The sequence below is a fragment of the Mustela lutreola genome, chromosome 7, assembly GCF_030435805.1.
Source record: "Mustela lutreola isolate mMusLut2 chromosome 7, mMusLut2.pri, whole genome shotgun sequence".
In the NCBI taxonomy this organism is placed as follows: domain Eukaryota; kingdom Metazoa; phylum Chordata; class Mammalia; order Carnivora; family Mustelidae; genus Mustela; species Mustela lutreola.
Genome location: NC_081296.1, coordinates 76733325 through 76750761, shown reverse-complemented (window position 1 = coordinate 76750761; position 17437 = coordinate 76733325). Strand labels below are relative to the sequence as shown.

At 37.1% G+C, this 17437-nt stretch overlaps 1 protein-coding gene and 1 pseudogene across 4 annotated transcripts in view; both read left to right on the top strand.

Moving 5' to 3' along the window:
* The window catches only part of DMXL2 (Dmx like 2), a 156779-nt gene that overhangs the window by 81169 nt on the left and 58173 nt on the right, over positions 1-17437 (top strand). For all 4 annotated transcript variants that reach the window (XM_059181546.1, XM_059181544.1, XM_059181545.1 and 1 more), the window contains exons 14-16: positions 9444-9533; positions 11708-11825; positions 16887-17006. In XM_059181546.1, the coding sequence (XP_059037529.1) occupies positions 9444-9533; positions 11708-11825; positions 16887-17006 (328 nt within the window). The remainder of the gene's footprint in view (positions 1-9443; positions 9534-11707; positions 11826-16886; positions 17007-17437) is intronic.
* Positions 4164-4231, top strand: LOC131837318 (U2 spliceosomal RNA; annotated as a pseudogene).

Genomic DNA, 17437 nt, shown 5'->3' with positions numbered 1-17437 from the left:
GTTTCATTTTTCCTTCCTTTCCCTATGATCCTCTGTCTTGTTTCTCAAATTCCTCATATCAGTGAGACCATATGGTAATTGTCTTTCTCTGATTGACTAAGCCATTTTGACTTTCAGAGCCATGTTATAAGGAATTCTGAGATTTTTGTCTTTCTGGATGATAGACTATAGTACCTCACCCTTATTGTTGATCTTAAACTCTTAACATAACATGCTTGTTCCCTGTCAAGTTCCCATTATTTCTGCTGATCTGGTTTTTTTTTTTTTTTTTCTAAGAGCAGCTGTTCTTCTAGTTACTTCCTCTACTAATTGTAAGTTGAAATATGGCAAGAAATTGTCACATGCTGTCCTCTTCCTCAAATGGGGTTTTTAGTAGATGCTGGGTAGAGTCTAGCTTTTTTTTTTTTTTTTCCTCTACAAGAAACATCTGAAAATATTTGAATTTTATTCTGGAATCAAGAGATGAATTTAGGGGACAGTAAACTTTTTTTGGATAGGGAAGTAAAGTGATTAGTTTGCAGGATGGAGTGTAGTTGGTAGGCACTGGAAACATTGGAGACCGCAGGAAATCTATTGAGGTCATCAAAGCATGTGGTAAAATAAACCTGAGCTAGAGTGGGATTTGGCAGATATTGAGAACAGGTAGAGTAGGGATTATTAGTTGCTGAATATGAATACTAAAGGAAATGATTCTAAGGTTTCAATTTTGTGGTAATGGATTCATTAGTAGCAGTTAGATATTTGTGAGGTATTGTCTATGACTTAAGTTTGAGATATACTGAGTGTGAAGTGACTGAGGTTTTAGGTAGCAAAATGTAGTTTGGAACTGTTTTGAAGACATTTGGAAATTAATTCCTAATGTTCCTTCTCAGATACAAGTGTACATTTGGTACTTATTATTAAGACAGAACTTGAGGTTTTTAGACCTTTAAAGGCACGAGTAACAGTTAATGGTCATAAATATGACTTTGAGTCATCAAGAAGCGATTTATGTTGAGCAAACTGTTTATGAAGGCAGAGATTTAAAGATTTTATTTTTAAGTAATCTCCACACCCAGTGTGGGGCTCAGACTTACAACCCTGATATCAAGAGTCGAACGCTCCACCAGCTGAGCCAGTGAGGCACCCTGAAGACAGCAATTTAATTAAAATTTTAAAAAATTCCTTCCATAGTACTGAAGATACAGTTGTTCTAATGCTTGGTGTCATGTCCTCTTAAGTTTATCCATGTTGTAGCAAGTGGTGAGATCCTTTTGAAAGCTGCATGATACCCCACTGTACCTGTGCACCTGTCAGTGGACAGTTGGATTGCTTCCATCTTTTGACTATTGTGAATAATGCTGTGATGAACATAGGTGTACAAATATCTCTTCGCAGTTCTGCTTTTTTTTTTTAATTTTTTAAAGATTTTATGTATTTATTTGGGAGAGAGACAGTGAGAGAGAGTATGAGTGAGGAGAAGGTCAGAGGGAGAAGCAGACTCCCCATGGAGCTGGGAGCCCAATGCGGGACTCAATCCCGGGACTCCGGGATCATGATCTGAGCCAAAGGCAGTCGTCCAACCAACTGAGCCACCCAGATGTCCCCATAATTCTGCTCTTAATATTTGGGGGTATCTACCCAGAAGTGGGATTTTTTGGGAACCTCCATACTGTTTTCCTTAATGGTAACACCATTGTATATTCCCACCATCAGTGCACAAGGTTCCAACTTCTCTGCTTCCATTCCAGCAGTTATTTTCTATTCTTGGTAGTGGCCCTTCTTATGAGTATGAGGTGATACCTCATAGTGGTTTTGATTTGAATTTCTCTCGTGATTAGTGCTATTGAACACCTTTTCATGTGCATGTTGGCCATTTGTATAGCTTCTTTGGAGATATGTCTGTTCAGGTCCTTTTGCTTTTTTGCTGTTGTTGAGTTGTAGAAGTTCCTTCGGTGTTCTGGATGTTAAACCCTTATCACATATAGAATTTGCTGTTACTTCCTTCATTCTGTAGTTTGCCTTTTTACTCTTTCAGTTGTTTTCCTTGATTGCACAAGTTTTTAAGTGTGATGTAGTCCATTTGTCTATTTTTTATCTTGTTGCCTGTCATATCCAAGAAATTTGGTGTCATAGCCAAGAAATTATTGACAGAACCAGTGTCTTGAAGCTTTCTCCCAGGTTATCATATGAACTTTAGGATGGTTTTTTCAATTTCTGCAAAATATGCCACTGGGATTTTGATAGTAATTACATTGAATCTATTGATTATTTTGGTAGTATGGACATTTTAATAATATTAAGTCTTCTAATCCACAGCATAATATCTTTCCATTTATATATCTTCTTTGATTTTTCTTAACAATATTTTATAGTTTTCAGTGTACAAGTCTTTCATCTTCTTTGCTCGGTTTCTTAAGTCTTTTCTTCTTTTTGATGCTCTAGTAAGTAGAAAATATTAATTTCCTTTTTGCACAGGTCATTGTTAGTATACAGAAACACCTGATTTTTGAATGGTGATTTTTGTATTCTATAGCTTTTCTAAATTAGTTTATTATTTCTAACGATTTTATGTGTGTGTGTGGAATTTTTAAAGTTTTCTACATATAAGATCATGCCATCTGCATGTAACTTTACGTCTTTTCTAAGTTTTATGCTTTTTATTTATTGTCTAATTGCTCTGGCTAGAACTTAAAGTCTGTGTTGGATCATAGTGGTGACAGAGGGTATCTTTGCCTTTTCCTGATCTATCTTAGAGGAAAAAGTCTGTATTTTCCCATTGGGTACAACATTAGCTTTGAGCTTTTCATACATCTTTTATTATATGGAGGTAGTTTCTTTCTATTCATAGTTTATTGAGTGTTGTTTTTTTTTTTTCATGAAAGCATGTTGAATTTTATCACTGTTAAATTTGTGTGTGTGGGGAAAGGTGGTCTTGGACTTCCTATTCGCAATATAGAACTCAGAATGACATTTTTAAAGTATAATTTGTTTGGATCATGTTACTCTTAGGCCATTGTCCACAGTGAACTATAATACTGTACAGACTCTACCCCCATCCAGCCTTCCTTCACTTCTCTGATACTGCATTTTTCTACTTTTCCCTTCCCTCATTTTGGCTCCAGCCATACCAGTCTTTTTACTGGTCCTGGAGCATGGGCAACCATCTCTCATCTTAGCGTCTTTTACTTACTGTTCTCCCTGCCTGGCATGTTCTTCCCTCAGATAACACATGGCTTATATTCTTGCCTCCTTTAGGTCTTTAGTCAAGTAAAGGCTTCCTGACCACCTCTGCCCAATACTTCCTGTCCACATTCCCACTTTATTTTCCCCTTAACACTCAGTACCATTTCACAGTTTGTTATACTTACTGAATTGTAAGCTATTTGTCTGTCTTTCATTTGAACGTAAAATGGGGGCAGTATTGTATTCCCAGTGCCTGGTATCTGATAAGCACTCTATAAATATTTGTTGAAGTAATGAGTAAGTTGATGGATGTCATGCTGAAGTGGTTTATTACCTTGTGAAGGCAATGGGAAGCTAGCTGTTGTACCAATTTGTACTTCATCAGCAAAGTTTGTGAGTACAGGCCTTTTCCTCCCTCTTTTTCTTTCTTCTTTCAAAATTTTCACCATTTTTTTTAAAGAAAAGACCTTTTTTTTTTTTTTTAAAGATTTTATTTATTTATTTGACAGAGAGAGATCACAAGTAGACAGAAAGGCAGGCGGGGGGGGGGGGGAGGGACAGGCTCTCTGCGGGACTTGATCCCAGGACCCTGAGATCATGACCTGATCCAAAGGCAGCGGCTTAATCCACTGAGCCACCCAGGTGCCCAAAATCTTCACTATTTTGAACTAATGTCTATTCTTCTGATTTGTGCATTTTTTAATCATTGCAGAAATGGAATGGTTTTTCATATTTTTATGGGCCATTTGTATTTTCTTTTGAATTGCTTATTCATGTTCTTTGTGGGTTTATAGTATTCACATTGGGAAGAAAGACCATACTAAGTAGGAGAAGCTACACACAGATCTTTCTCTGCATTTTGTGGGGAAGAGCACATTGATCAGGGTTGTACTTTTTCAGGGAGAGACAGTCAGTCCCCCTTGATTTCATCCCTGTGTCAGTCAGGGCCTAGGTGGGAGACAGATGGCACATGATAAAGGTTTAACTGTGAAGACTTTATCGTTTCTTGGCCTTTTGGCTAAGATCAAGTGTAGTAACTGTGAAGAGTTTAATGAAATAACTCCTTTTAAAGATGAGCACATGATTAACCCACAAGTGATAATAAAGCACTCAGAGTCTAGCAGCAGGGTGAAGCCATTATTACTATTATCCAAATAATAGCCCCCGAAAATATTCATGTGCTAATCCCCAGAACCTGCAGTTTTTTTTTAACCTCACATGGCAAAAGATATTTTGCAGATGTGTATAAATTAAGGGTCCTGAACTGTAGAAATTATTCTGTATTATTCAGGTAGGCTCAGTCTGATCACATGAGTCCTTGGAGAAGCAGAGAACCTTTACTGACTATGGACAAAGAGATAGGTGACAAAAGAGGAACGGTCAGAGAAATGATATTTCTGGGTTTGGGGAAGGGGAAATGGGGACCATGAGCCAAAGAATGTGACTAACCTCTACAAGCTGGAAAGGGCAAAGAAATAGGATTTTCCCTTCAAGTCTCCAGAAAGGAATGGGGCCCTGCTGACAAGTTGATGTTAGTTCAGTGAGACCCATGTCAGACTTTTGACCTATAGAACTATAAGAGAATACATATGTGTTGTTTTAAACTGCTCAGTTTGTGGTAATTTTTTGCAGTGACAATAGAAAAATATATCCCTGTGCCTCAAGGGACAAGAGAGCAATAACAGTGTGCTGAAGCCTGGGGAGAGCTAAAGCCATGGGAGCAGGAGCTGCCTGCTGGGAGAGAGGGCTACAGAGGAACATAGCCACTGCCAGAACTTTGGGGAGCAAGGGGGACACATGCCCTGACTTCTCTCTCTCTCCTCTCCAGTCTCTGACCAGTCCCTCCCACTGAGTAAATTCAGCCTGAAGCTGAAGCTGACTTGCAACCTGGGTCATAAGGTCCAGAAGTTAACCTCTTGGGCACAGGATAAGGCAGACAAGGGTGGAGAAAGTATTAAGGTTCAGATGCAGATCAAGAGTTGCCAGGAAAGTCCACTCTTTTTGTCCCCTAGCATCGATCCCTCTTCTGTACTTAGATTGAGAAACTTGGGTCATTGTGGAATGATGCCGGTTTAGTTGTGGTCCTACTTGGACCCTGAAGTTGTTGCACTGTTGGTACTTGTCATGGTAGGGAAATCAGGGAAACAGAAACTATAAAGGAAAGCTTTCATAGCCCCTGCTTCTACAGATAGTCACAGAGCCTGAATTCAATAATTGTAGTCACCTCCCACCACCAAATTCTGCATTCCCTTATACTTTGTCAGTGCTTTTTTCTTTTTCTTTTTCTTTTTCAACCTGGTGGAGTGGCCCAAACGTTAGTGTTCTTATTTTCTTTAAGTAAATACCTAGTGGTGGAATTATGGGATTGGGCAGTTTTAGTGCTATATTTTAAACAATCAAAATTAATGCAGAAAAATCCTTGATGAACAAAATGCTAAAATTTAAAATAAAGACAGACTTAGCAGTGCCATGTTGAGCCACATTGAAGCCTGGGACAAAAGGAAGAATGTGTACTCTAGAAACATATGTTCCTGTAATTTTTTTTTTAAAGATTTTATTTATTTATTTGACAGAGATTACAAGTAGGCAGAGAGGCAGGCAGAGAGAGAGGAGGAAGCAGGCTCCCCGCTGAGCAGAGAACCCGATGTGGGGCTTGATCCCAGGACCCCAGGATCATGACCCGAGCCGAAGGCAGAGGCTTTAACCCACTGAGCCACCCAGGCGCCCCTCCTGTAATTTTTTAATGGTTTTTTCCCCCAGAACATTAAAGCAGTTGAAAAGTGTTGAAAATTGGAAATAAGTATATTAAAATTCACAACATTATTTTAATTTTAAATATTTTGTGCCCCAAACAGAATTTTTTATAATTTTACTTTCCTGGCTTTAACTGAAGGAAACACTTCAATAATGTGGTCAAAATTTACTTCTTTGCTAATCCAGTTTTCAGTTGAGATTTGTTGGATATAGTGAGAGAAAGTGACTTTGAAAGTATGTTTGGTGGGTGTAAATTATTAGCAAGAGGTGCGAATACATTTCCTGAACCTGAAAGTGAATTAAAAGAGAAACTGGAAATGTATGAATTACCAGATGTGATATTCTTATTGGAAAAAGCCGATAAAGTAAACAGTAAAGAGATTGTAGGCACCCGTATTAGTTTCCTACTGCTGATATGACAAATTGTCACCACTGAATTGGTGACTTTAAAACAATACATTCATTATCTTACTGTTTTGGAGGTCAGGTATTCTAAAACCAAAGTGTTGACAGGGCCATATTCCCTCTGGAGACTCTTGGTGGGGATTCCATTTTCTGGCTTCTAGAGACCCCTGCATCTTTTGGTTCATGACTCCTTCCTCCTTTTTAAGTTAGTAGCAGAGGATTTTCAGATCTCTTTCTCTGAATCTGATAATACTTTCTCCCTCTTATAAGGACCATTACGATTACAGTGGGCTCTGCTACCTAATCCAACATAATTTTCCATATCCAGTTGTTTGATTTAATCACACCCACAATATCTCATTTGTTATGTAAAGTAACATATTCACAGGTCCTGGGAATTAGGATGAAGACATTTTTGGGGTCTTATTCTGGCTACCAAGCATATTAATTTCAAATTCAAAATAGAGGTATGAAAAATTAACTAAAGTGCTTTAGATTTTGAATTTTTAGCTGGGGGGATAATCTTATTTACAAAATGCAGCCACTCACTTGGCTCTTAAATATTTTGACAGTTTAAGTCTTACGAAATTTCATCTGAAATAGTTTTAAGTGTCATGCAAGATCCATAATTTGTAATATAAAAGCAATGTTGTGTTTGGATCTTCTCAAACTGATTCACAGATTTTGTCCAGTGCAGTCTTATGCAAATTCGGAAGTGGACTGCAGAACTTAAAAAAAAAAAAAGCAGTCCCAGTGTTCTGCAGAAAAAATTTCAATAAGCTGAAGTTAATTAAAAAATATTTGTGGAGCACCTGGGTGGCTCAATTGGTTAAACAGCTGACTCTTGATTTTGGCTCAGGTCATGATTTCAGGGTCGAGCCCTGCATCCATCCTGGGCGTGGAACCTGCTTAAGATTCTCTCTCTCCTTCTCCCTCTGCCCTTTTCCCTCCTCCCTTTCTAAAAAATAACAAATTAATTAAAGAACTTATTTGAGATTGTTACTCGGTCAAGAAATTGTCAAACAAGGAAGTTGTCTATATTGAAAACAAGCAAAAGTAGATTTAAAAAATATTGATGTTTGCTTTCATTAGATCCAGTTATGAATTTTTTTGCATTAAATCTGATTTTAAGAAATATTGCCTTGGGAGTCTGGGTGGTTCAATTGCTTAAATGATTTCAACTCAGATCAGGATTTCATGGGTCATGAGATCAAGCCCTGTCTGGTGCTCTGTGCTCAGCTGAGAGTCTGCTTGAGGTTCTCCCTTTCCCTCTCCCTCTGCCCCTCCCCCACCTGTGTATGTATGCACTCTCTCTCTCAAATAAATCTTTTTTAAAAATGATTTTATTTGAGAATGAGAGAGACAGAGAGTGAGCATAAGCAGGGGAGACGAGTAGAGGGGAAAGGGAGAACAGACTCCCCACTGAGAAGGGAGCCAGATGTGGGGCTCAATCCCAGGACCATGACCTGAGCTGAAGGCAGATGCTTAACCGACTGAGCCACCCACCCAATAAATAAAGTAAATAAATCTTTAAATAAATAAACCCAATAAATCTTTTTAAAAAATACTGCATTAAGGTATTATTTATCTTGATTATTGAGTTTTTGGTACCCCCCCTTAAATTTTGCTCCCCAGGTGAGTGCTTTTTTCTTTTTACCCTAATTCTGGCCCTGTCTTCTGCTGTAAAATGGGTTCCTTTGTTAGATGTAAAGTTAAGTAGGATCCTGTAGTGTTGAGTAAGGCATTTGGTAAGGCCTTAGTCAGTGCTAGCAGCAGACTTGTGGGCAGGGAAGGCAAATCCTTACCTGGAATGGGTATCCCTGCCAGGGGGCTGCAACCTTGGTTGCATGTCAGAAGTACCTGAGGAGTTTGTAAAATGCCTGTGATCACACTGTACTCAAGACCAATAAATCAGTCTCTGCGATCACGACCTAAGCAGCCATCACTGTTAAAGCTCCTCAGGTGATTCAGTGTGCAGCCAAGGCTGAGAACAACTTATCCACGTCAGTACTTACTAAACTTCAGTATGTACAAGAACCATCTAGAGATGGTGTTACCGATGTATTAGCTTCAGGGCCTGAGAGTTGCATTTCTAAAAAGCTTCCTGGTGTTGCTATTGTTGCTGGTTCATTGACCACACTTGAGTAGCAAGGACTCCTGGTGTGTTAGAGGTATTCTGGTGTTTTAACCTCACCCCCTGTAGGCCACAGTTGCATGCAGATTGCAGTTAACAAATCCAGGAGAGACTACCTCCAGGTGTCTGAGCTGACTCTTTAAATCCTGAATTTTGTTTGAATGTACTCCTAACAATAAATTCAGCCATACCCAGCCATATATTTTGTCCTCCTTGGTCTAATAACCCATCCATGTCTCTGGCATCTTGCTGATACAAATTGGAAAGATGCTACAACCCCAGGGTATGTGCTCTTTTCCCAGAGGTAGTCTTGTATTTATAACCCTAGGCTAATGTGGAACCTGACCCCCTCAGCGGCCTGCAGGTGGTAAGGAGTAATAGTGGTGGTGTAGAGGAGACTGGGCATCTCCTTGTGAAGTAACTGCTTCAAGTGAAGTTACTGAAAGGTTTTTATGCAAGGGAAGCCTGACTGGAAGGAGGGAGAAGGGACTGCTTTTTTCAGCACAAAGGTTTGAAGTTTGGGTGTCCAAAGTTAAACTTCCCATGTTAGTTCAAACATCCCCATCTCAAGATACAGAGTCCCACTTCCTGTCAACCATCGCTTGTACCTTCTCACTGGCAGGGTCATACTTCTACATGGCATTGCAGATCTGCAAACCATACATGTGGGCATGGGGCCACAGCCTCAGCCAGATCTGTCGTGGAGCTTTAGGACTGCAAAATGAAGACATGTTAAAAGAATCAGATGCCTTGAAGTTCTACACTATTTAGCTAGACATTATAGAGTTTTCTACCTGTTTAGTTAGTCTTAAACATGAGAATAAAAGTGAGTACAGAAATTTTAAGTAATTCTTTAAATGAATGAATCACCATTGCCAATCATTGAATATTAAGAGGGGCCTTGAATGTCTGAGATGCTGTATCACACTGACAATAGATTCTTAAATTGTTGATGATTCAACATCTTCTGTTTTTTTATTTACAGAAACTTATTGGAGAAGTGTTTAATATTGTGAGCCAACAGTCTACTGCTCGACCTGGCTGCATTATTGAACTCGATGCAATAACCAACCAAGTAAAAACATGCTTGTGAATTGGGGGTATTAATATACTTTATCCCAGAGTGCTTTATGTGCATATATTTCATGATCAGAATAATTGTATTCCCAGTTTGAGAACTGTAAATACAGCCAGCTTCTCTTGATTTGAGAATTGTAAATACAGCCAGCTTCTCTTGATTTCCACAGTGAAAATCTAATGATTTAGGGATTATTCTCCAGCTAAATTGTATCTGTAGCCTTATTTCCTGTTTAAAGGACATTCGATTCAGTCAGGAAAACTGTGAAGGAAAATACATTACAGCTACGTAGGGGGCTTGAGTTGTGGTTTCTTTTTTTATACTATTTCTCATTTCAACTCAGACGATAGTTCAGCTTTAGACTGGTTGCCTTGTTAGGCTGAATATTAGATGTTTTTACAATATCCATAAAAAGTAAGATCAAAGTATACATTTACTTTCTAATCCTAGGTCTTTTGTATAGTCATTGTTCTTCCTTGGCAACTACCCAGGAAAGAGGGAGAACTCTTCTCCCTACAGTGAGTTTATAAATCTCTTTCTAGACCTCAAGATACTTGTTTCTTCAGGATCATGTTGATGGACTAAGGGATAGCACTAATATATTCATTCCAAATAGGAAAAAAGATTGTTTTGGTGAGGAAGTTACCAATATTTTCAAACAAGGAAATGAAGAAATTGAGCAAACCATATTTAAAAACAAATATAGTTGTATTATTTTTTTTCCATGGTGCCTGGTACTTTCTGTTGAGGAAAATGTAATAATTTCCACCAATGTAGAGAAATGTCAGCTCTTGGCAACAGAAATATGGCTGCCAGATTCACGTTACTAATGCCTCCAAGGAAATCCCTAATCTGTGATTTCCTTATTCTCCTCCGTAGGGATATGGCAGAAGAGTGGACTGTCTTCATTCCCATAAAGGTCTTCATTTTTAATGGCTGGGTGTTAAACTCTTCTCCCACTTTAGCTCCTTCTCTTCACCATGGGATATTAACAGAGGCCACTCTTACTTAGTGTCATGCTTTTCACTTCATAGCTGTTCAAGATTCCCCCTCCCCCCGCCCCCCAGTAGTGGCTATCTTTAACATAAGGGCTGGTGAACTGTAAGCACCGATAAATGGCTAAAACTCATTCTAGATTTTTGCCCAATGTGCTGTATGGTTTCAATATCCATGAATACCTCACCCTTCCCTTCTCATTTATTTTTTCCTTTAGGGAGGTGACCTTTTTCTCTACATGGGAAGAGATTTTTGGTTTCTATGTGGAGAGACATAAAAATACCATATAACTTTCATATATATTCTGTGGGTCAACCTAATATTATAGATCTTTCATTTCTGTAGTTTGTAAGGAGGTTGACCTCCTTTATTCCATAAGATTTAGCCCACCCATTCATGCCTCCCTTCCTTGAAATCTGTGAGGCAGCTTCTAATTGTCTTAACACACTTCCACCCAAAGATTTTGTCTGGATTTAGTTTTTTCTTGAATTTCCATTCCCTTTGTGATTATAAGTAGCCATTTGTATTGTTTTTACTTTTTTTCTCTGTGTTAAAAAAACACACTCACCTAGCATATCAGTAGCAGCTGACGATGTTGGCTCCTCCATCCGTTTAGAAATCCTTGTTACTTACATGTGAATACATTAATCTAGAGGTGTGTTACCCTCTGGCTGTCATAGGGCCCCTCACAATTCCCACTAGATAGACTGGGAATACTTTGAGGATATTTCTGGTTTTCCTATTTTTGGTTCCCAAGTGGAATTAGAAAAACTAAGGGAATCCTATACTAGTTGCCTTATTACATAGTCAGCATAGCCTTCTCCAGCAAGTCATGAGACCTAATATTTTTGAGCTCAAAGTGATGTAGATCACTTATGGTGTGTTTGTGTGTGTGTGTGTGTGTGTGTGTGTGTGTGTGTTTTGAGAAGCAAGTATGTTGATTTGTTTTTATTAGAGCTCTTCAATTCTGTTATTGACTGGCTATAGCATCTCTGAAAGCAGTTTTCTCTGCCCAGGTGATTTATTTTTTCTGTTGCTTTTTCCTTTCTAATTTGTCAGTTGATAAAGAAGAGAGATTGTTAGATTTATTTCTTCTACATTTGTGTTCTTGGGGAGGTGGTGGGTGGAAGACAGGGAATTTCAAAGACGAAACTTCATTTTTTTCCTATTTGTAGTGTGGCTCAAATACACAGTTGCTTCATGTGTTTCAAGAAGACTTCATTATAGGATACAAACCACATAAGGAAGATATGGAGAAAAAGGAAACAGAAATTTTTTTTCAGCCATCACAAGGTACTTTTTAAAAAGTTGAGTTTGGGGACGCCTGGGTGGCTCAGTTGGTTGGACGACTGCCTTCGGCTCAGGTCATGATCCTGGATTCCTGGGATCGAGTCCCGCATCAGGCTCCCAGCTCCATGGGGAGTCTGCTTCTCTCTCTGACCTTCTCCTCGCTCATGCTCTCTCTCACTGTCTCTCTCTCAAATAAATAAATAAAATATTTAAAAAAAAAAAAAAAAAAAAAAAAAGTTGAGTTTGACACTATAATCTTAAAAACAAACTCCAAATTGTTATTGAATATGGATCTTTATATCAAAAGTCATCACTCATAATTTTTAGCACAAAACAACAGTTCTGTAAAAATTGCTTGTTTGTATGTGAAGAAAGCATGTGGGTGAATATTACATCCAGTTTCACCAATGACAAAGACTGTTGTCAAGAAAATATTACTTATGAATCCTAGTTTGTTTTAAAAAATAATTTTCTTAAAGATTTTATTTATTTATTTGACAGAGAGAGATAACAAGTAGGCAGAGAGGCAGGCAGAGAGAGAGAGAGGGAAGCAGGCTCCCTGCTGAGCAGAGAGCCCGATGCAGGACTCGATTCCAGGACCCTGAGACCATGACCCGAGCTGAAGGCAGAGGCTTTAATCCCCTGAGCCACCCAGGCGCCCCTAAAAAAACAATTTTAATTGTTCAGTTCTGCAATTAAATTACTTTGATTGGTAGTAAATTCTCTGTGGTATTTCAAGCAAACCAATTAATCTAAGTGTAAGTTTTTAGAAGTCCTCAGTACACTGCTAAAGACCATTGATGAGTATACAATATAAGACATTGTTTTGTATGGTATATCAGGAACCTCAGGTACACTGAATTAAAGGTACCATCTCACAGTATTCCCCTGTGACATGTAGTTTTTTCGTGCAAAATAAAGTAGTTCTTCATAAGAGCTTTCAAGATAGACCCCATGTGATGTTTAGCTTAAACTTCATTATTTAGTTTAAAATGTTCCTTTTAAAAGTTCTAACTTTGTAATTATAAGACAGTCCTATTCATTTGAATTTAGTCAACCTAGAACAAATGTTGAACAAATGTCAACATAGAACAAATAGAATATTTTCTATTTGAAAGAAGGAAAGACATCTTCTATATTAAGAATTCATTTTATATGATAAACATGTTTTTAGTTTACAGAAGGTTTCCAGATATTTTATCTAATTTGATTATAGATCAAAAGTATCTAAATAGACATAATTAATTTTATTGATGTAGCTTGTATTATATACTATTATATATAATAGTATATTATATTATTATATATTTTATATTATATTATATTTTTGTCATTTATTGTATTGTATTGTCATTTATGAACAATATTTCTACCAAATTTTGTAGGTAATTGCCTTTTCATAAGAATGAATTCTTCTCTGACATTTCTTCACCAGTCACTAGTAATTTTTTCCTTTCCTGCATCTTCTATATTAATACTTTTCTTCTTGATAAGTTATTCAGTTGTCACATGGTTTTATTTTACTATCAGAGTATAAAAGTACTGCTTTATATATTTAAAATGTGTTTTTCCATAATATTTTACTTTTATTTGGGTAGAACTTTTCTATTTGCTAGGTACTGTTTATCATTCTACTTATAACAAGAATACCTACTAGAAACAATGCTTGTAAAAATATATAATTCTATATATATATATAGAATACTATATATATAGTACTATGATATTTTTACTGTATTATACTATAGTATAATACTATAATATGTACTATACTAAAAATACTATAATATTTTTAATTGAAAGACTTACATTTAAAAATACTCTTTTATATCCTTCTTTTGAAATTTCTTTATGTAATCGCAAAATTAGACCAAAATTAGACCAAAAAAGATTTCCTAATGCCTTTCTTGGTTTTTCTTTAGATTTTGTGCAGTTTCTTTGACATTCTTCTTGAGTTTATAGTTACTTTCTTAAAGGACTTGATAGGTAAATGTTCTTTCTTCCTTGCTCCTGCCTTATTTTGTACTTTCTGAGTTTTAATTAAAAACTAATTTCTCTTTTAATTTTTTTAAATTTAAAAAATCTTCTTCATTTTTTTTAAAAAGATTTTATTTATTTATTTGACAGAGAGAGATCACAAGCAGACAGAGAGGCAGGCAGAGAGGGAGAGAGAAGGAAGCAGGCTCCCTGCTGAGCAGAGAGCCCAATATGGGACTCGATCCCAGGACCCCGAGATCATGACCTGAGCAGCTTAACCCACTGAGCCACCCAGGCACCCCAGCTTTTTTATTTTAAATAGGCTCCATGACCAGCATGGGGCTTGAACTCATGACACTGAAGTCAAGAGTCTCATGGTCTACCAGACACCCTTCTAATTTCTCTTTTAATTAAGAAAAATGCTAATTACAAACAAAAGTAGAGTGTATAGTTTAAAGATTTTAAGATTTGGGGGTGCCTGGGTGGCTCAGTCACTAAGTGTCTGCTTCAGCTCAGGTCATGATCCCAGGATCCTGGGATCAAGCCCTGCATCAGGTTCTCTGCTTGGTGGGAAGCCTGCTTCTCCCTCTCCCACTCCCCCTGCCTATGTTCCCTCTCTTGCTGTGTGTCTCTGTCAAATAAGTAAATAAAATCTTTAAAGATTTTAAGATTTTGTTTTACTTGCTTTATCCCATTTTCTTTTTCCCTGAAAATTTTTTTTAAAAGATTTATTTATTTATTTGAGAGAGAGAGATCACTAGGTGGGGAGGAGCAGAGGGAGAGAGAAAGTCCTGAAAGTACTCCCTGCTAAGCGTGGAACCTGATGCAGGGCTTGATTCTATGACCCCAACACTGTAGCCTGAGCCAAAATCAAGAGTCAGCTGCTTAACTGACTGAGCCACTAGGTGCCTCTTCCTGAAATATTATCAAACAAACGCAGCCATCATGTTGTTTCACTCCTGTGTACTTCCACATGCATTTCTAAATATGACTTTCTTAAATGAGTATATTATCACATTGATCAATAACAAAATTCCTCAGAATTGTATAATAGAACATATTTACTTTATTCAGTTGTCTCAAAATGTCAAAAGTTATTTGATTTTCAGTTGTTTGGATTTGTTTCCAAAGTTTATACATCGTATTTTATTGTTTAGAAGTATCTTTTAATTTGAAGTGACTACCCATTTATACTCTCATTATGCCGCTTATTTTAGAGAAAGCTATTTTATAATAATTTGCCTAACTAGTTACTTCTGGTGTCATTCACCCTTTCTTCTAACAGCAGATTACCTATGTAGATTTAATTAGATCCAGGTTCAATTTCCTAGGTGATGCTATGTCCTTCATAGAAGGACATAAGAAAGAACATCACTTAGGATGCCTTGTTTTTAGTGATGCTAAGATCCAGAAGATTCAGGTGGTGGTTCCAGTGTAATGTTTGCTGCAATCTACCACATGAAGCAATCATGGTTTCTTCAATTAATGTTGGTTTTGGACCCATTATTTCATTAAAGATTGCAAAATTATGATTTCCTAACTTTATCAGTTCTCATTTACTTATTAGCTGGAAAGTATTTGTAAAGAAGAGTTTTCCCTTATCAACTAGAGCTACTTGTTTACTTAGAAATAAAGAGTTATTTTTAGGAAAGGGAGGGTAAGTGTTTAGTTTTTTCCATTTAATTACCAATTTCAGAAGAGGGTGTTTGTGCCCAAGTTATCACCAGGGATTACTGATGAATTTATTATTGTTGTTGCTTAACTTTCTTTTTCTTTTGACTACCATTATGAATCCATTAAAAAAAACTTTTTATTGAAGAATAGGATAGATATAGAGAGGTACTCATCACTTATGGGTTTTTATGTACTTAGGATATTTCAGTCAGTTTCAGTCGTTGTTCTTTATAGTGCTCATGTTGTCCTTTGTGAGACTAGTGAGGACCCTTTCAAGTTGGTTCTGAGTCCTTCTGACGCAGCCTTATTATTATTATTACTATTTTGCTTTTTTTTAGCACTGTAAGTTCTCCTAGGCTCATGTTGTGTAGATATCCTTTGCAAGAATGGAGTTATCATTCCAGACTATTCTTTTTAATGGGGTATGGTATTCAGAAACCACAATGAGAGCTCTAGCAGTGATCCTTTCCAATGAGTTGTTATTATGGGTTTTCATTTTTTTTTTAAATTTTTTATTTTTTATAAACATATATTTTTATCCCCAGGGGTACAGGTCTGTGAATCACCAGGTTTATACACTTCACAGCACTCACCAAAGCACACACCCTCCCCAGTGTCCATAATCCCACCCCCTTCTCCCAACCCCCCTCCCCCCAGCAACCCTCAGTTTGTTTTGTGAGATTAAGAGTCACTTATGGTTTGTCTCCCTCCCAATCCCATCTTGTTTCATTGATTCTTCTTCTAATGGGTTTTCATTTTCAAAGAAAGTTTTTGCTCAACATCATTCATCAGGGAAATTCAAATAGAAACCATAATGATATATCACCTCACATCTGTCAAAATGACTAAAATTAAAAAACAAAACAAAACATGAGAAATAACAAGTGTTGACAAGGATGTGGAGAAAAAGAAACCCCTGCACTGTTGATGGGAATGTAAACTGGCACAGGCACTGTGGAAAACAGTATGAAGGTTCCTCATCTTTGACCAATAGGTATACCTTCATGTTGGTTTTTGTGTACTTTTGACATAGTCCCATTAGATTTTTTTTTTTTTTTAAGGTTTTATTTTTTTGTCAGAGAGAAAGAGCAGAAGCAGAGCTGCAGGCAGAATGGGCAGAGCAGGCAAAGGGAGAAGTAGGTTCTCCCTTAACAGGGAGCCTGATGTGGGACCCTGGGATCATGACCCAAGCTGAAGGTAGAAGCTTAACTGACTGAGCCACCCAGGTGTCCCAGTCCCATTAGTCTTTGATAGCTACCTAATTTTTGGCACAAAAATTACATAAAACTCCTAAATATCTATTTTTCCCTCTTCCTCCCAACTTGCATACATATCAAGAGAAGTTTTTTGAAAGTGTCTTTCTTTTCACCCGGTAGAACTATACCTTAAATATATTTTTCTTTTGAACAATAGGATATCGTCCACCACCATTTTCAGAAAAGTTCTTTCTAGTAGTAATTGAGAAGAACAGCAATAATTACTCTATTCTCCATATGTGGCACCTTCATCTTAAATCCGTACAAGCATGCTTAGGTAAGTAATTATAATTTTATGCTGAGATGTTATGAAATAAATTCATTTTACTGAATCTGTTTTAGGTTGGTTAATTTTTTAAAATGAAGATCCAGTGAACTATAAATTGAGTTGCTGGATTGAAGAATGGATATGCCAAGCTTTTAATTACAGAATCATAAATAATTGATGAAACAGGTTAATCTAAAACCAAACCATTGTGCAAGCACATTAGATACATTTTTTAAAAGTCTGATCCATTTATTTGTTCAATTAATATTTATTGAATCCTTATTATGACTGTTCTAGGCACTATGTCTCTATAAATCTGTTTTCCACATAGAATTAATATGGTTCTTTTCTGTGGATGAATACACACTTTCATCTGACATAATGTACTTTAGAATCCTTACATCCACATGGATAGAACTAGAGGGTATTATGCTAAGTGA